This window comes from Oncorhynchus clarkii, chromosome 29 (genome assembly GCF_045791955.1).
Source record: "Oncorhynchus clarkii lewisi isolate Uvic-CL-2024 chromosome 29, UVic_Ocla_1.0, whole genome shotgun sequence".
NCBI lineage: Eukaryota > Metazoa > Chordata > Actinopteri > Salmoniformes > Salmonidae > Oncorhynchus > Oncorhynchus clarkii.
The window spans coordinates 37,494,699-37,512,657 of NC_092175.1; the positions used below are offsets into that span (position 1 = coordinate 37,494,699).

At 43.6% G+C, this 17,959-nt stretch overlaps 1 protein-coding gene across 2 annotated transcripts in view; it reads right to left on the reverse strand.

Moving 5' to 3' along the window:
• The window catches only part of LOC139388041 (serine/threonine-protein kinase TAO1-like), a 52,221-nt gene that overhangs the window by 23,739 nt on the left and 10,523 nt on the right, over positions 1-17,959 (reverse strand). For both annotated transcript variants that reach the window (XM_071134539.1, XM_071134540.1), the window contains 9 exons: positions 14,582-14,868; positions 14,319-14,390; positions 13,521-13,622; positions 13,264-13,309; positions 13,026-13,122; positions 11,330-11,443; positions 10,129-10,220; positions 9,920-10,013; positions 464-545 (listed from right to left, as the gene is read on the reverse strand). In XM_071134539.1, the coding sequence (XP_070990640.1) occupies positions 464-545; positions 9,920-10,013; positions 10,129-10,220; positions 11,330-11,443; positions 13,026-13,122; positions 13,264-13,309; positions 13,521-13,622; positions 14,319-14,390; positions 14,582-14,713 (831 nt within the window). In that variant the 5' untranslated portion in view covers positions 14,714-14,868. The remainder of the gene's footprint in view (positions 1-463; positions 546-9,919; positions 10,014-10,128; positions 10,221-11,329; positions 11,444-13,025; positions 13,123-13,263; positions 13,310-13,520; positions 13,623-14,318; positions 14,391-14,581; positions 14,869-17,959) is intronic.

The window sequence follows — 17,959 nt, forward strand, 5'->3', positions numbered from 1 at the left end:
CAGTCAGTGTTGCTTCCTAAGTGGACAGTTTGATTTCACAGAAGTGTGATTGACTTGGAGTTACATTGTGTTGTTTAAGTGTTCCCTTTATTTTTTTGAGCAAAATATATATATATATATATATATATATATATATCTAGCTGTCCGAGAACAGATTCTGATGGAATGGCTCGTCCTGCACTTTGTAAAAACCCCAAAGTGCATTGAGTGAATATCTTGGTTCGTTTTTAAACATAGTGATGTGAATGCAACAAGTACTCGGTCCACAAAAATCGGTGAAGTAAACTATTTTGTGAATATAAAGAGAACAGTTCTATAGCTTTTTTTATTTTTAACCCCCGAGTTCACTTTAAAGAGGACTGAGATTGGTTATTTTAAAAGAGGACTATATGGTGAAAAAACCCAAAAACCTAAAATCTTCATGTCAATTTATTATTATTTTTTTTTTTTTAAGTGTTCTCACGTTTAGTAGATGGTCAGACTTGGGTCTATCCTGGGGGATTTTCTGAAGGCAGGAATCAACAAAGTTTCTAAAGTAATCCGTCCTGCATAGAGAGAGGGAGGGAAGGAGGGAAGGAGGGAGGGATAAAGATCAAGTGAAGAAAAAAAAACATTGTCACAATTACATTGAAGTAACAGTAAAATCCGTCACCTATGTTAGCCCTAATGCGTAATAGCTATAGCTCTACAATAAAATGCTATATCCTTATGAAATTACCTGGAGTTGTGTGTGTGTGTGTGTCTCTCTCAGGTTTTCCGTTATGAAAATGTGGCACCGGACATTTAAGAAATGTACCGGACCCCGTACGTATTGGGTCCCTGATTAGGGAGTCCACCCACGGTGCTCAGAATGACAGAAATCACATTTTGATCATGGTAATTCATCCGAACAGAACGTGGAGGATGCAACGACGTGTCCTTCTTTACCGCTCACATTGAAGACCTTAGAAGAACTGTCCACCTTTACTTTTCCTTAGACAACAAGATGAGTAACGAACAGCTAAATCACGAGCCAAGGCATACGAGCTCGTGTGAGTTAAGTCTGGGGGAAGCAAATGTTCACCGTGAATGCACCTTTAAAATAAAGCATTCCAAATCAAATCCAATTTATTTATATAGCCCTTCGTACATCAGCTGATATCTCAAAGTGCTGTACAGAAAACCAGCCTAAAACCCCAAACAGCAAGCAATGCAGGTGTAGAAGCACGGTGGCTAGGATAAACTCCCTAGAAAGGCCAAAACCTAGGAAGAAACCTAGAGAGGAACCAGGCTATGTGGGGTGGCCAGTCCTCTTCTGGCTGTGCCGGGTGGAGATTATAACAGAACATGGCCAAGATGTTCAAATGTTAATAAATGACCAGCATGGTTGAATAATAATAAGGCAGAACAGTTGAAACTGGAGCAGCGGCACGGCCAGGTGGACTGGGGACATCAAGGAATCATCACATGCATCATCACTTTTGCAGAGACTGATGTAAGACAGTCCACTATTCAGAATGTGATGAGTAGATTGGCTAGTCATGATTTAGGTTTATAATACAACTGAATCACTGTTCTCAAAAAAGACCGTTCAATGCGTGGCTGAGTGGCGTATAGAGTAGAGGCCTGGGCTATAGGCCATATCAGACATGTTTCTTCTTTCTTTGCACGGGAAAACACATTTCATACAATTCTACTACACTTTGTATGACTGGAGACATCAGCTGAATCTTTTCTTAATATGACAAATGACAGGGTAGCCTACTCTGCTGACAATGACAGATCAATAACATCAACGCTGTCCATATAAATAGGCCTCAGAGAAGGGGAGAAACATAGAAAATGACATCCATCTAAACTGGAGGAGGAAAGTATTGTCCAGAAACAAACATAATTGGCAACGATGAAAAAGAGTGAACATGCTCAGTGCCCACTCACTGGGGATACGGCCGATGCTCTCTGCTGGTGCCAATAAGCTAGCATATAGGACTACTGTTGTTCGCTCAATTAAGTTGAGAATTTGGATAAATATAAAGACAGGTTAGAGTCTTTTATTTGCTTTACAACAGTCATTTGTTTTCCAAACTATGTTTTCTCACGATTTCATTTAGAAATGTAGCGATATGCCTGGCAGGGCCCCTCTACTTTTCACTGACAGTCACAACTCAACTCGTCTATTTGGTATTTGCAGCACGCGCTGCTTTTCTTTCCCGACCGTAGGCAATGCGATTTAAAACGATCCACAACTTATCATTTTTTTTACAGCTAGGGGAAGCTAAATGATCCTCTTTGGCCAAATCATGCTTTAGTAGCCTATTCTGAATGATTTCATTTATTTCTGTATAGACAGTAGGCTATATCGTTTTGGCAATTTAATTCAATTCACTTAGCGAAAGCTTCCCTAAGCCTTATGGACGCGCTGCCTATGTCAATCTACTATCCCCCACAGTAGAACAGTGTACCTATTCTATTGGTCAGCTTGTCGAGAAAGAAATAGCCGAAACAGACTCTGGGACAGTTGTGGGACAATAGATCCCAAATTCATACAACCAGTAGGTCTAGGCTACATTTTAAAAAAACATTCAAAAGCAATGAGGCTCATGCAACATATTAGACCGTTTAGCTTAAAATGTTGATAAACTGTTATTTCTTCACATTATTAGGGCAGCAATGCGCCAAGACGTTATGCTACGCGGGAATGTGAATATGGCTAATGGACAATGAAAGAAAGTTACAAACCAATAGAACACAAGAGAAATAGCTTACTGGTTTCAATGGCCTGTCTTCAGACAAGCCTATCAGATAATTGCCTCCACTGATTTTGCCTTTAGGCTACTTTGAAGCAAGGTAAAACATGCCTCATAAAACATGCCCCGTCCTGTCCCGTGTAAATAGTTATTCCTTGAAAACCTTGTATATATTTCAATATTACTTTCCATCTACGAACTGAACATACTCTCCTGCAACCCGCCTCACCCAATGTGGTACGGATCTGCTATTTTGTATACTTATAAACTGGAACAACCATCAAAAGCTAACTGGCTACTAGCTAGTAGTCTATTAGCCATTGCTAGGCCGATCAGCTAGCCGGGAGGTGGTCCTAGCAGAAGAGGCCCATCAGCCACTCCTTGGGCTACAATACCTATTTTGCCAATTGGACCGGACTACCGACGTAATTCTGCCCGAGGGGGATTTTTCAACTGGCTCCTCCGTTGCGACATCCCCTGAATGCCATACCGCTAGCCGTGGCCTGCTAGCTGTCTAGAGCACATTGGACTGTTAGCTTAAGAGGCCCATTGTACAAATTCTTTGGCCACTATACCTATTTTGCCAATTGGCCTGGTTTACCACACGGAGCCCTGCTGATCCGTCTGCCGACGTAACTGCACGAGGGGGCCAAAACAGACTTCGTTCCGTCACGACTTCCCTCAAAGACCCTTCCGCTAGCTTGCTAGCCACGGCCCGCTAGCTGCCTGAAGCCACTCACTGGACTCCTATGATCACTCGGCTACGCATGCCTCTCCCTAAAACCAATATGCCTTGTCCATTGCTGTTTTGGTTAGCAATTGTTGCCTTATTTCACTGTAGAACCTCTAGCCCTGCTCAATACGCCTTAGTTAAAACCTGTTAAGGATGCTGCAAATTTTCGCAACTTTTTTTTTACAAATCGCGCAACATTTCAACGTCCTGCTACTCATGCCAGGAATATAGTATATGCATATAATACGTATGTGTGTATAGAAAACTCTCTGAAGTTTCTAAAACTGGTTAAATCATGTCTGCGGCTATAACAGAACGTGTTCAGGAGTAAAAATCCCAGGGAAAACTGTTCACCAAAAACACAAAACAAATATTCATCCGCCAGTCTTTGAATTGTCTAAGGCGATAGAAAATAGATGAGGTTCCGTTTACAACACCTACAGCTTCCACACGATGTCGCCAATACTGGCATTTCTTTGCACGTTTATCCTTGGTGGGATGACGTATAGGCACTTCCTGTCTTGGGGTGCACCCAGGAAATTATGAAAGTGAAAAAAATGGACGATGATTTCAAGACTTGCTGCTATCGAATACAGATCGCCCCGTGATCAATTTTATCGATTATTAGCGTTTATTAATACCTAAAGTTGGTTTACAAAAGTAGTTTGAAGTGATTTGTAAAAGTTTATAGGCAACTTTGTTAACTTTAAAAAGTGACGTTGCGTCGTGTAAAGGTGAATTTTCCTTGGATCAGACGGCCTTCATAAATGGACATTTTGGGCATACTTTGACGGATTTAATCGGGAAAAAGACCCAATTGTGATGTTTATGGGACATATAGGAGTGCCAACAAAGAAGCTCGTCAAAGGTAATGAATGTTTTATATTTTATTTCTGCGTTTTGTGTAGCGCCGGCTACCGCAAAATCTTTTGTTTAGGTCTCGTTCAGGTATTTTGGGGGGTGCATGCTATCAGATAATAGCTTCTCATGCTTTCGGCGAAAAGCATTTTACAAATCTGACATGTTGGCTAGATTCACAACGAGTGTAGCTTTAATTGAGTACCTTGCATGTGTGTTTTAATGAAAGTTTGAGTTTTATCGAGTACTACGAGTGGCGCTCTGAAATTTCCGCTGATTTGGTTCCTGTGCAGGAACCAAAAATTTGCATCATCCGTAACATTAACACTTTAGTTCCACCTCCCACACATGGGGTGACATCACCTGGTTTAAATGATATTCGAGACAATAAATCTCTTTCATCGTCACTCTATGCACAGGTTTACCCCCACTGTATTCACATCCTACCATACCTTTGTCTGTACATTATGCCTTGAATCTATTATACCGTGCCCAGAAACCTGCTCCTTTTACTCTGTTCTGAACGTACTAGACGACCAGTTCTGTTAGCCTTTAGCCGACCATTATCCTACTCCTCCTCTGTTCCTCTGGTGATGTGGAGGTTAATCCAGACCCTGCAGTGCCTAGCTCCACTCCCATTTCCCAGGCGCTATCATTTGTTGACTTCTGTAACCGTAAAAGCCTTTATTCACTGCCCTAGCACACTCTGCCAACCTGGATGTCATGTCTGAATCTTGGCTTAGGAAGCCCACCAAAAACCCTGAAATTTCCATCCCTAACTATAACATTTTCCGACAAGATGCCAAAGGGGGCGGAGTTGCAATCTACTGCAGGGATAGCCTGCAGAGTTCTGTCTTACTATCCAGGTCTGAGCCCAAACAATTTGAGCTTCTACTTCTAAAAATTAACCTTTCCAGAAACAAGTCTCTTAACGTTGCCGCTTGCTATAGACCACCCTCTGCCCCCAGGTGTGCCCTGGACACAATATGTGAATTGATTGCCCCCCATCTATCTTCAGAGCTCATGCTGTTAGGTGACCTAAACTGGGACATGCTTAACACCCTTGCCATCCTACAATCTAAGCTTGATGCTCTCAATATCACACAAATTATCAAGGAACCCACCAGGTACAACCCCAAATCTGTAAACACGGGCACCCTCATAGATATCATCCTAACCAACCTGCCTTCCAAATACATCTCTGCTGTTTTCAACCAGGATCTCAGCAATCACTGCCTCATTGCCTGCGTCCGTAATGGGTCTGCGGTCAAGCAACCACCCCTCATCACTGTCAAACGCTCCCTAAAACACTTCAGCGAGAAGGCCTTTCTAATCGACCTGGCCCGGGTATCCTGGAAGGATATTGACCTCATTCCGTCAGTAGAGGACACCTGGTTGTTCTTTAAAAAAGTGCTTTCCTCACCGTCTAACATAAGCATGCACCATTCAAAAAATTTAAACCCAGGAACAGATAAAGCCCTTGGTTCACTCCAGACCTGACTGCCCTTGACCAGCACAAAAACATCCTGAGGCGTACTGCATTAGCATTGAATTGCCCCCGCTATAAGCAACTATTCAGGGAAGTTAGGAACCAATATACACAGGCAGTTAGGAAAGCAAAGGCTAGCGTTTTCAAACAGAAATTTGCATCCTGTAACACAAACTCCAAAAAGTTCTGGGACACTGTAAAGCCCATGGAGAATAAGTGCACCTCCTCCCAGCTGCCCACTGCACTAAGGCTAGGAAACACTCACCACCGATAAATCTGCGCAAATTGAGAATTTCAATAAGCATTTTTCTACGGCTGGCCATGCTTTCCACCTAGCTACCCCGACCCCGGTCAACAGCCCTGCACCCCTCACCGCAACTTGCACAAGCCTCCCCCATTTCTCCTTCACCCAAATCCAGATAGCTGATGTTCGAAAAGAGCTGCAAAATCTGGACCCTACAAATCAGCCGAGCTAGACAATCTGGACCCTCTCTTCCTAAATTTATCCCCCAAATTTTTTTGCAACCCCTATTACTAGCTTGCTCAACCTCTCTTTCGTATTGTCTGAGATCCCTAAAGATTGGAAAGCTGCCACGGTCATCCCCCTCTTCAAAGGAGGAGACACTGTAGACCCAAACTGCTACAGACCTATATCTATCCTACCCTGCCTTTCTAAAGTCTTCGAAAGCCAAGTTAACCTGTTGAATGTAGGGGGCAGTATTTTGATGTTTGGATGAAAAACGTACCCAAATTAAATTGCATATAATTGTCAGATTAGGATAGAAAACTCTAAAGTTTCCAAAACTGTCAAAATATTGTATGCGAGTATAACATAACTGATATTGCAGGCGAAAACCTGAGGATAATCCAACTAGGAAGTGCCTCTTATTTTGAAAGCTCCCTGTTCCATTGCGTGCCTTCCCTCCATTTAAAGGGATATCAACCATATTCCTTTCCCTATGGCTTCCACATGGTGTGAACAGTCTTTAGACATAGTTTCAGCCTTTTATTCTGAAAAATGAGCAAGAGCGATCACATTGCGTCAGTGGATGGCTGGGTGCCAGCAGAGTTTTGCATGCGCAACAGCTTGGAGCAGACATTTTCTCGCTCTCTCTCCTATTGAAAAAGCTATGGTCGAGTTGAAATATTATCGATTATTTATTGTAAAAACAACCTGAGGATTGATTATAAAAAATGTTTGACATGTTTCTACGAATTTTACGGATACTATTTGAAATTTTCGTCTGCCCCGTCGTGACCGCTCGAGTCTGTGGATTACTCAACTAAACGCGCCAACCAAATGGAGGTATTTTGGATATAAAAATAATCTTTATTGAACATGTATTGTGTAACTGGGAGTCTCGTGAGTGCAAACATCTGAAGATCATCAAAGGTAAGCAATTAATTTTATTGTTTTTCTGACTTCCGTGACCAATCTACTTTGCTGCTAGCTGGTTGTAATGTTTTGTCTGCTGAGAGAGATGTCCTTACATAAAAGCTTGGTTTGCTTTAGCTGTAAAGCTTTTTTAAAATCTGACACGCCAGGTAGATTAACAACAAGCCATAACTGTGTTTTGCTATATTGCACTTGTGATTTCATGAAAATTAAATATTTTTAGTAATTTAATTTGAATTTGGCACTCTGCAATTCAGCGGATGTTGACAAAAATGATCCCGCTAACAGGATTGGTGCGCCAAGAAGTTAAACAGATCACTGACCATTTCGAATCCCACCGTACCTTCCCCGCTATGCAATCTGGTTTCTGAGCTGGTCACGGGTGCACCTCAGCCACGCTCAAGGTCCTAAACGATATCATAACAGCCATTGATAAGAGACAATACTGTGCAGCTGTATTCATCAACCTGGCCAAGGCTTTCGACTCTGTCAATCACCTTATTCTTATCGGGAGACTCAACAGCCTTGGTTTATCAAATGACTGCCTAGCCTGGTTCACCAACTACTTCTCTGACAGTTCAGTGTATCAAATCAGAGGACCTGTTGTCCGGACCTCTGGCAGTCTCTATGGGGGTGCCACAGGATTCAATCCTCAGGCCGACACTTTTCTCTGTATACATCAATAATGTTGCTCTTGCTGCTGGTGATTCTGTGATCCACCTCTCCGCAGACGATACCATTCTGTATACTTCTGGCCCTTCTTTGGACACGGTGTTAACTAACCTCCAGACAAGCTTCAATGCCATACAACTCTCCTTCCGTGGCCTCCGACTGCTCTTAAACGCAAGCAAAACTAAATGCATGCTCTTCAACCGATCACTGCCCTCACCTACCCACCCGTCCAGCATCACTACTCTGGACGGTTCTGACTTAGAATATGTGGACAACTGCAATACCTAGGTGTCTGGTTAGACTGTAAACTCTCCTTCCAGACTCACATTAAGCATCTCCAATCCAAAATTAAATCTAGAATCAGCTTCCTATTTTGCAACAAAGCATCCTTCACTCATGCTGCCAAACATACCCTCGTAAAACTGACTGTCCGCCGAAGTCAAGGATCGTTAGATGTCATTTACAAAATAGCCTCCAACACTCTACTCAGCAAATTGGATGCAGTCTATCACAGTGCCATCCGTTTTGTCACCAAAGCCCCATATACTACCCACCACTGCGACCTGTATGCTCTCGTTGGCTGGCCCTCGATTAATATCTGTCGCCAAAACCACTTAGCTCACTGGTCACCATAGCAGCACACGCTCCAGCAGGTATATTTCACTGGTCACCATAGCAGCACACGCTCCAGCAGGTATATTTCACTGGTCACCATAGCAGCACACGCTCCAGCAGGTATATTTCACTGGTCACCATAGCAGCACACACTCCAGCAGGTATATTTCACTGGTCACCATAGCAGCACACGCTCCAGCAGGTATATTTCACTGGTCACCATAGCAGCACACGCTCCAGCAGGTATATTTCACTGGTCACCATAGCAGCACACGCTCCAGCAGGTATATTTCACTGGTCACCATAGCAGCACACGCTCCAGCAGGTATATTTCACTGGTCATCCCCAAAGCCAATTCCTCCTTTGACCTCCTTTCCTTCCAGTTCTCTGCTGCCAATGACTGGAACGAACTGCAAAAATCACTGAAGCTGGAGACTCATATCTCCCTCACTAGCATTAAGCACCAGCTGTCAGAGCAGCTCACACATCACTGCACCTGTAGATAGCCCATCTGTAAACAGCCCATCCAACTACCTCATCACCATATTGTTATTTATTTGATTTATTTTGCTCCTTTGCCCCCCCCCCCCCCCAGTACCACTACTTGCACACACATCTTCTGCACATCTATCACTCCAGTGTTTAATTTGCCATACTGTAATAATTTCGCCACTATGGCCTGTTTATTGCCTCACCCCCTTTATCCTACCTCATTTGCACACACTGTATATAGAATTTCTCTACTGTATTATTGACTGTATGTTTGTTTATTCCATGTGTAACTCTGTGTTGTTGTATGTGTCGCACTACTTTGCTTTATCTTGGCCAGGTCGCAGTTGTAAATAAGAACTTGTTTTCAACCATCCTACCTAGTTAAATAAAGGTGAACAATTTTTTTTTTAAATAATATGTTGTAAAATGTTCAGCTTTCAAGTATATGTTTTCAAAATGCACCCCGCCTCCACCTCATTGCAAAGTGGCGTGTGACGTGCTGATGAAGCCTGCCTTCCAGTATGCATTTGAATGGCGAATGGGAAGCGCGTTTCAATTACCAGTTTTAATCGTGGCCCAAATGTTTGTTTTTTTCTCTCTCTCAACAGGACTGGACTTATAAAAGCACAGTCTGACAGATTTTCCACATGTGATAAGATAGAACGAATACACACACACACACACACACACACACGCCAATTTAATTCCACTAAATTATGCAAATGAACCCATAAACTGTTAAGTATGACCGGTCAAATGTATTTACATCAACTGGTATTCCAACAACAAATATTCCGCAATGGGATTCCTTTTTCGCGCCCACACTATTGGCCGGTACAAATTCGATTTCTCTGCACTGAACGTTTTTTTACGGCTAACGGAAACTCTGGTGTGTGTGTTTGTGTGTGTGTTTGATAGTCTGTGTATAACACACTCACCAGTCGCTGGACTGCAGCGTAGGGCTCTCATTCTGCGCTATGTGGTATAAGGCACTCATAGCGTTCATATTGAACAGAGGAGGCTTTCTCTCCGCTGCACACAAGACACAAGAGTTACACACACATTAGTCACATACACAGACAGTGTTTACACACACAGTATGTTGCACATATACACAATCGAAAACCACCCACACACATCTACCTACCTAGTTCTACACAGGTGATCCCCAGGGACCAGACGTCCACCTTCCCGTCATACTGGCCCTCGTCCATGGCCAAGATCACTTCTGGGGCCATCCTGGACAGAGAGGGGGAGGGGGAAGAGCAAGGAGGAGGTGAAGAGGAGAGAGAGAGAGAGAGAGAGACAGAGAGCTCAATTACAATCATTGAACATTTTGCCAACAGAGATGGTGCATAATGGTACAGGTAGAGCCTATAGAAGGCATGCCGGGTAGAGCCTATAGAAGGCATGTCGGGTAGAGCCTATAGAAGGCATGTCGGGTAGAGCCTATAGAAGGCATGTCGGGTAGAGCCTATAGAAGGCATGCCAGGTAGAGCCTATAGAAGGCATGCCAGGTAGAGCCTATAGAAGGCATGCCAGGTAGAGCCTATAGAAGGCATGCCAGGTAGAGCCTATAGAAGGCATGCCAGGTAGAGCCTATAGAAGGCATGCCAGGTAGAGCCTATAGAAGGCCTGCCAGGTAGAGCCTATAGAAGGCATGCCAGGTAGAGCCTATAGAAGGCATGCCAGGTAGAGCCTATAGAAGGCATGCCAGGTAGAGCCTATAGAAGGCATGCCAGGTAGAGCCTATAGAAGGCATGTCAGGTAGAGCCTATAGAAGGCATGCCAGGTAGAGCCTATAGAAGGCATGCCAGGTAGAGCCTATAGAAGGCATGCCAGGTAGAGCCTATAGAAGGCATGTCAGGTAGAGCCTATAGAAGGCATGCCAGGTAGAGCCTATAGAAGGCATGCCAGGTAGAGCCTATAGAAGGCATGCCAGGTAGAGCCTATAGAAGGCATGCCAGGTAGAGCCTATAGAAGGCATGCCAGGGAGAACCTATACAAGGCATGCCAGGTAGAGCCTATAGAAGGCATGCCAGGTAGAGCCTATAGAAGGCATGCCAGGTAGAGCCTATAGAAGGCATGCCAGGTAGAGCCTATAGAAGGCATGCCAGGTAGAGCCTATAGAAGGCATGCCAGGTAGAGCCTATAGAAGGCATGCCAAGTAGAGCCTATAGAAGGCATGTCAGGCAGAGCCTATAGAAGGCATGCCAGGCAGAGCCTATAGAAGGCATGCCAGGTAGAGCCTATAGAAGGCATGTCAAGAAATAAAAACTTGTCATCACACGGTCAACGCTTCACCCCCTGGTAGACCCCGCTGACTGTTGGGCTCTGCTGTCCCTCACCAATATGGAGTCCCCACAAAAGAGTTGGCTGGCGAGGCAATGGAGGCGGAGCCAAAGTCAGCTAGCTTGACCTGTCCTGGCTCCGTCAGGAGGATGTTACCAGCCTTGATGTCTCTGGAGAGGGAGAGGGATGGAGAGGGAGAGAGAACGAGATTTTCAAAACAGTACTTTGGACCACATGCTAATCTCATTATGGACAAGTACCACTGAGTCAGTAGGTGTAATCCCATTATGGACAAGGACCACTGGGTCAGTAGGTGTAATCTCATTATGGACAAGGACCACTGGGTCAGTAGGTGTAATCTCGTTATGGACAAGTACCACTGGGTCAGTAGGTGTAATCTCATTATGGACAAGTACCACTGGGTCAGTTGGTGTAATCTCGGTATGGACAAGTACCACTGGGTCAGTAGGTGTAATCTCGGTATGGACAAGTACCACTGGGTCAGTAGGTGTAATCTCGGTATGGACAAGTACCACTGGGTCAGTAGGTGTAATCTCGGTATGGACAAGTACCACTGGGTCAGTAGGTGTAATCTCGGTATGGACAAGTACCACTGGGTCAGTAGGTGTAATCTTGGTATGGACAAGTACCACTGGGTCAGTAGGTGTAATCTCGGTATGGACAAGTACCACTGGGTCAGTAGGTGTAATCTCGGTATGGACAAGTACCACTGGGTCAGTAGGTGTAATCTCATTATGGACACGTACCACTGGGTCAGTAGGTATAATCTCATTATGGACAAGTACCACTGGGTCAGTAGGTGTAATCTCGGTATAGACATGTACCACTGGGTCAGTAGGTGTAATCTCATTATGGACAAGCACCACTGAGTCAGTAGGTGTAATCCCATTATGGACAAGGACCACTGGGTCAGTAGGTGTAATCTCGGTATGGACAAGTACCACTGGGTCAGTAGGTGTAATCTCATTATGGACAAGGACCACTGGGTCAGTAGGTGTAATCTCGTTATGGACAAGTACCACTGGGTCAGTAGGTGTAATCTCATTATGGACAAGTACCACTGGGTCAGTAGGTGTAATCTCGGTATGGACAAGTACCACTGGGTCAGTAGGTGTAATCTCGGTATGGACATGTACCACTGGGTCAGTAGGTGTAATCTCATTATGGACAAGTACCACTGGGTTAGTAGGTGTAATCTCATTATGGACAAGTACCACTGGGTCAGTAGGTGTAATCTCATTATGGACACGTACCACTGGGTCAGTAGGTGTAATCTCGTTATGGACAAGTACCACTGGGTCAGTAGGTGTAATCTCATTATGGACAAGTACCACTGGGTCAGTAGGTGTAATCTCGTTATGGACAAGTACCACTGGGTCAGTAGGTGTAATCTCGTTATGGACAAGTACCACTGGGTCAGTAGGTGTAATCTCGGTATGGACAAGTACCACTGGGTCAGTAGGTGTAATATCATTATGGACAAGTACCACTGGGTCAGTAGGTGTAATCTCGTTATGGACAAGTACCACTGGGTCAGTAGGTGTAATCTCGGTATGGACAAGTACCACTGGGTCAGTAGGTGTAATCTCATTATGGACAAGTACCACTGGGTCAGTAGGTGTAATCTCATTAAGGACAAGTACCACTGGGTCAGTAGGTGTAATCTCATTATGGACACGTACCACTGGGTCAGTAGGTGTAATCTTGTTTCTGAATACTCCTCTGTCTCACCTGTGAATCATGTTGTGGGAGTGAAGGTAGGCCAACCCCTGCAAAGCTCCGTGGGTAATGGCAGCGATCTCCATTTCCTGAAGGGGATTTTTATGAACTACAGGATGAGTGAGAGAGGATATTTTAGAAAACATTTGCTAAAAATTTGTAAAAAGACACATTGTGTCAAACACAGTCTAAATTGACCACGATGTAGTACAACACAAAAAGGAAGGTTAATGTTTCTAGAATGTTTTACCTTCTAGAACATCAGAAGCGGAGCCCAGACAGTACTCCATCACCAGCTAAACACACAGAACACATCCAGGAAGAGAACAGGTCCATGGATATACACCTGAAGGTAAGGTTACTGAAACATCTCACTGGGAGTTTTAACCTCAAAATGTGTGTGAGGGTGTGTTTTTCTGGGTTTCATAGGTAATAGCCCTCCATACTCCACTGTGTGTGTGTGTGTGTGTGTGTGTGTGTGTGTGTGTGTGTGTGTGTGTGTCTTACCCATGCTGTGTGTTCTCGTAGGTAGCAGCCCTTGTACTCTATGCTGTTGGGATGTTGAATCCTCTGGAGAAACTTCACCTCTTTTATGATGTCCTGCCATTTCTGAGAGAGATATTGTTTTATTTTATTTTTTAAATACCTGTATTGGCCCAAAAGCTGAATCATTAAAAACAAAGAAAGAGTGAGAGAAAGAGGGAGGGAGAGCGTAAAAGAACAAGCCATATAAAGAAAGACATGGTGAAACTACAAATGAGTTATTGGTTCAACTAACACACCTGGGGAACTGAGATGGGTGCAGAGTGACTACTCAGATCGAACTCTGAATGAACACAAAATATACAGAGAATTCTGTAAGTCTCCATTAAGGGTATGTTCTCATACGTGACACACATCCGGAATGGTGTCTGTCTGTCTGTCTACTGGGGTGCTTTTCTTCCTACACAGATTAGGTGTAATCTGATTACAGCTAATCTGAAATTACGAGGAGAGCGAGGCCAAAGTGAAAGTGTATGAGAGCAGTGGGGTGACCTTGGAGATAATGTGTTCAGCTCACATATTTATATCGGAGAGAGAGTGTGTGTGTGTGTGTGTACTCAATCTGGTGCAGTGTAACATTTCTCAAGTGTGCCGTCAGATGTGTTTCTGTTTAAATAAACTTTCTAAAGGAAGACGGGGGGGGATGTGTAGCAGTCGCTCTCACCTATCGGGGAGTGTGTGTGTGTGTGTGTGTGTGTGTGTGTGTAGCAGTCGGTCTCACCTATCGGGGAGAGTGTGTGTGTGTGTAGCAGTCGGTCTCACCTCGTTGGACTGCTTCCCGTTGTAGGACATCTTCTTGATGGCCACCACCTCGGTAGTTCGCACATCCCGCGCCTTAAGACACAGAACACACAGGCCTTAGACACGGAACATACACAGGCAGAGAACATGAACACAGGCCTTATAACACAGACAAAGTAAACACACAGGCCTTAGACACAGAGAGAACACAGGTGGAACAGCAGGACTATTACAGCACAGGAATCTGTGTGTGTGTGCGTTTGCATGTTTGAGTGTGTACATACAAAGTAGACTGCTCCAAAGCTGCCATGACCTATCTCTCTGAGGTCAGAGAACAGTTTCTCAGGGTCTTCCTTGAAGAACAGCTCGGCTACATCCGGGTCCTTCAGACTGCCCGCCCGCACAGTGGAGGGCATGCTGGGTAATGTAGTTTGCTGTCTCCCGGCAGGGCGGGGAAAGGAGGAGGGGCCAGCAGACTATCTGGCCGTTGGAGCGCAGCTGGGTCTACGCCAGAGCAGCTGACAACTCATCTGCCAGTGGGGAGGAGCCAGAGGGGCCGGAGCATGGGCACCTGGAGGGAGGGGGAAGAGGAAGTAGGAAGAATATGAGACTGGAACAGCTTTGTTACTCCGCTGGAGAAACATCGGATCAAACATTGCCTCGCACTCAGATTAACCTCATCCCCAGCCTATTGTGCACAGCGTGGGAGTGTCCATAGAATTATTTTATTTACAAAGACATTTTGGTTTTTACTACCTTTTTATTTGTGCATTTTTATTGTTCAGAAATGTTGTGGGTACTCTCTTCGTTCGCTGGACTTTATCCTGCTAACTGTTCCAAATGTCCGAACTGAATTTGGTAAAAGGGCTTTTATGTACTCTGCGCCATCGTCTTTGGAACACCTTAAAAAAATACTTTTAAATTGGAAGAATTTGTCCCGATTGGTGTTTTTAAATCACTGATGAAGGATTTTGAGGCCGATTCCCTGACCTGTCAATGTTTTTAATTTGCTGTTTTATACCCTTGTGATTTCAGTGGTTTTTACTGGATTACTTGTAGTTTTTCATGTTGTCGGTCTGTCATTTTTTTGTAATGACTTGGTGCTGCCCATCTTGGCCAGGGCGCTCTCTGAGCCCTTCCTGGTTAAATAAAGGTTAAATAAATCAAATAAATAAATGGGAGTGGTCTTATGCAGTAAAATGTCATTTAATTTTCTCGAATCAAAACGACTGCGAGGCTAGGGGAAAGTTGTGGTAGATTGATGAGTTGGTCATTAAATTGTTCTAAACTCACTACATTAAATTACACCTGGTAAATTTACTGGACACTACTGGCCTGGGCGAGCAGACGCACAAACATCATGTGGATCTTTAAACTACTGACCTGGGCGAGCAGACGCACAAACATCATGTGGATCTTTAAACTACTGACCTGGGCGAGCAGACGAACAAACATCATGTGGATTGATCATCGATTTAACATCGTGTAGATCTTTAAACTACTGGCCTGGGCGAGCAGACGCACAAACATCAAGTGGATTGATCATTGATTTAACATACAGGTTTAAACTAGGCTATTGCCTTAATGAGAGAGAGAAGTGGGGTCAGAGTGCAGTGAGGGATTCAGTGTGTGTGTGTGTGCGTCATTAAGTCACGTATTGATGAGTGGTGTGTGTTTCATTGACTGTATTGATAAGTGTGTGTGCACGGATTTCTTCTGGGACTGAAACATTAGCCTCTGATGTGCAAATCAACACAGCAGAGCTCTCAATAAAGCACACACCATTATGGGTTAGGGATATATAAGAAAGAAGAAAAAATTTAAAAAGAGAGGAGCGTGAGAGAGAGAGGAGAGAGAGAGAGAGATTTTGTCTTTATTCTTTATGGAACTTCTGTGAGTGTTATTTGTTTATTATCTATTTCACTAGCTTTGGCAATGTAAACATGTTTCCCATGCCAATAAAGCTCTTAAATTGAATTCACACACAAACATCAAATTAATCAGATATACAGTGTAGACAGTGTTAATGTTGTAAATGACTATTGTAGCTGGATACGTCTAATTTTTAATGGAATATCTACATAGGCGTACAGAGGCCCATTATCAGCAACCATCACTCCTGTGTTCCAATGACATGTTGTGTTAGCTAATCAAAGTTTGTTATTTTAACAGGCTAATGGATCATTTTTAAAACCTTTTGCAATTATGTTAGCACAGCTGAAAACAGTTGTTCTGATTAAAGAAGCAATAAAACTGTCCTTCTTTAGACTAGTTGAGTATCTGGAGCATCAGCATTTGTGTGTTCGATTACAGGCTCAAAATGGCCAGAAACAAAAGAAGTTACTTCTGAAACTCGTCAGTCTATTCTTGTTCTGAGAAATGAAGGCTATTCCATGCGATAAATTGTCAAGACACTGAAGATCTTGTACAACACTATGTACTACTCCCTTCACAGAACAGTGCAAACTGGCTCTAACCAGAATAGAAAGAGTGGGAGGCCCCGGTGCACAACTGAGCAAGAGGACAAGTACATTAGAGTGTCTAGTTTGGGAAACAGATGCCTCACAAGTCCTCAACCGTTTCCAACTACAATAGTCATTTACAACATTAACAATGTCTACACTGTATTTCTGATCAATTTGATGTTATTTCAAATGGACAAAAATGTGCTTTTCTTTCAAAAACAAGGACATTTCTAAAGTGACCCCAATCTTTTGAACGATGGTGTATGTAGGAATAAAGTGACTAGGCAACTTGATAGATAATAAATAGTAACAGCAGCTTATGTGATGAGTCAAAATATTAGGGCAAAAAGGGTCAATGCAGATTGTTAAATAGTTTGCTAAATAGTTCATCTGGGTAGCTATTTGGTTGTCTTTTTGGCTAGGGGTTAGAAGCCGTTCAGGATTCTGTTGGTTCCACGCTTGTCGTGCGGTAGGAGAGAACCGTCTATGACTTGAGTGGCTGGAGTCTATGACAATTTTTAGGGCTATCCTCTCACACCGCCTGGTATAGAGGTCCTGGATGGCAGGGAACTCAGGCCCAGAGATGTACTGGGCCATACACACTACAGGGGCTGTTACACTGACCGTATTACCGCCAGCCATGAGTCATGAAGGCAGTCAAATTCCACATGACCACATAGTCACGGTAACTAGTCTTCTTCAAGCTCTGATGCTGCTGATGGTCATTAGTAGCCTACCAAACTTGCTAACGGCCTGGTACTCAGCACTCTATTGTCCCTCTAATCATTCTGACGTCAATGCAAATGCAATCGAAAATCTTATCAAAAAACACATCATGAGAGCCCATGAGCTCATGTTGCGCAACATTTCCATAGGCTTTGCAATTGCGCGAGAACAGAGTGACAGCCTTGATTAAAAAGAGATCTTTCTATAGGTTAGGCCCATTAGATTTATTTTTCAACTTTCCTAATATTAAGCACACAGGTTATACTCCTGTTGTAAATATAAACAATCTGGCTGGCATGAAAATGAACCACGGGAAAAGCGTCCTCCATTCACTATTTAAGAGCATAGATGGTCATGTATTTTTCCCCCTGACCCTCTTTCCAGACAGGTGCATGATAATGGTCCATTGTAAAAATCAAAATTTCAGACATATATTATTTAGTATATGGTAAATATGAAACAATATTTCTG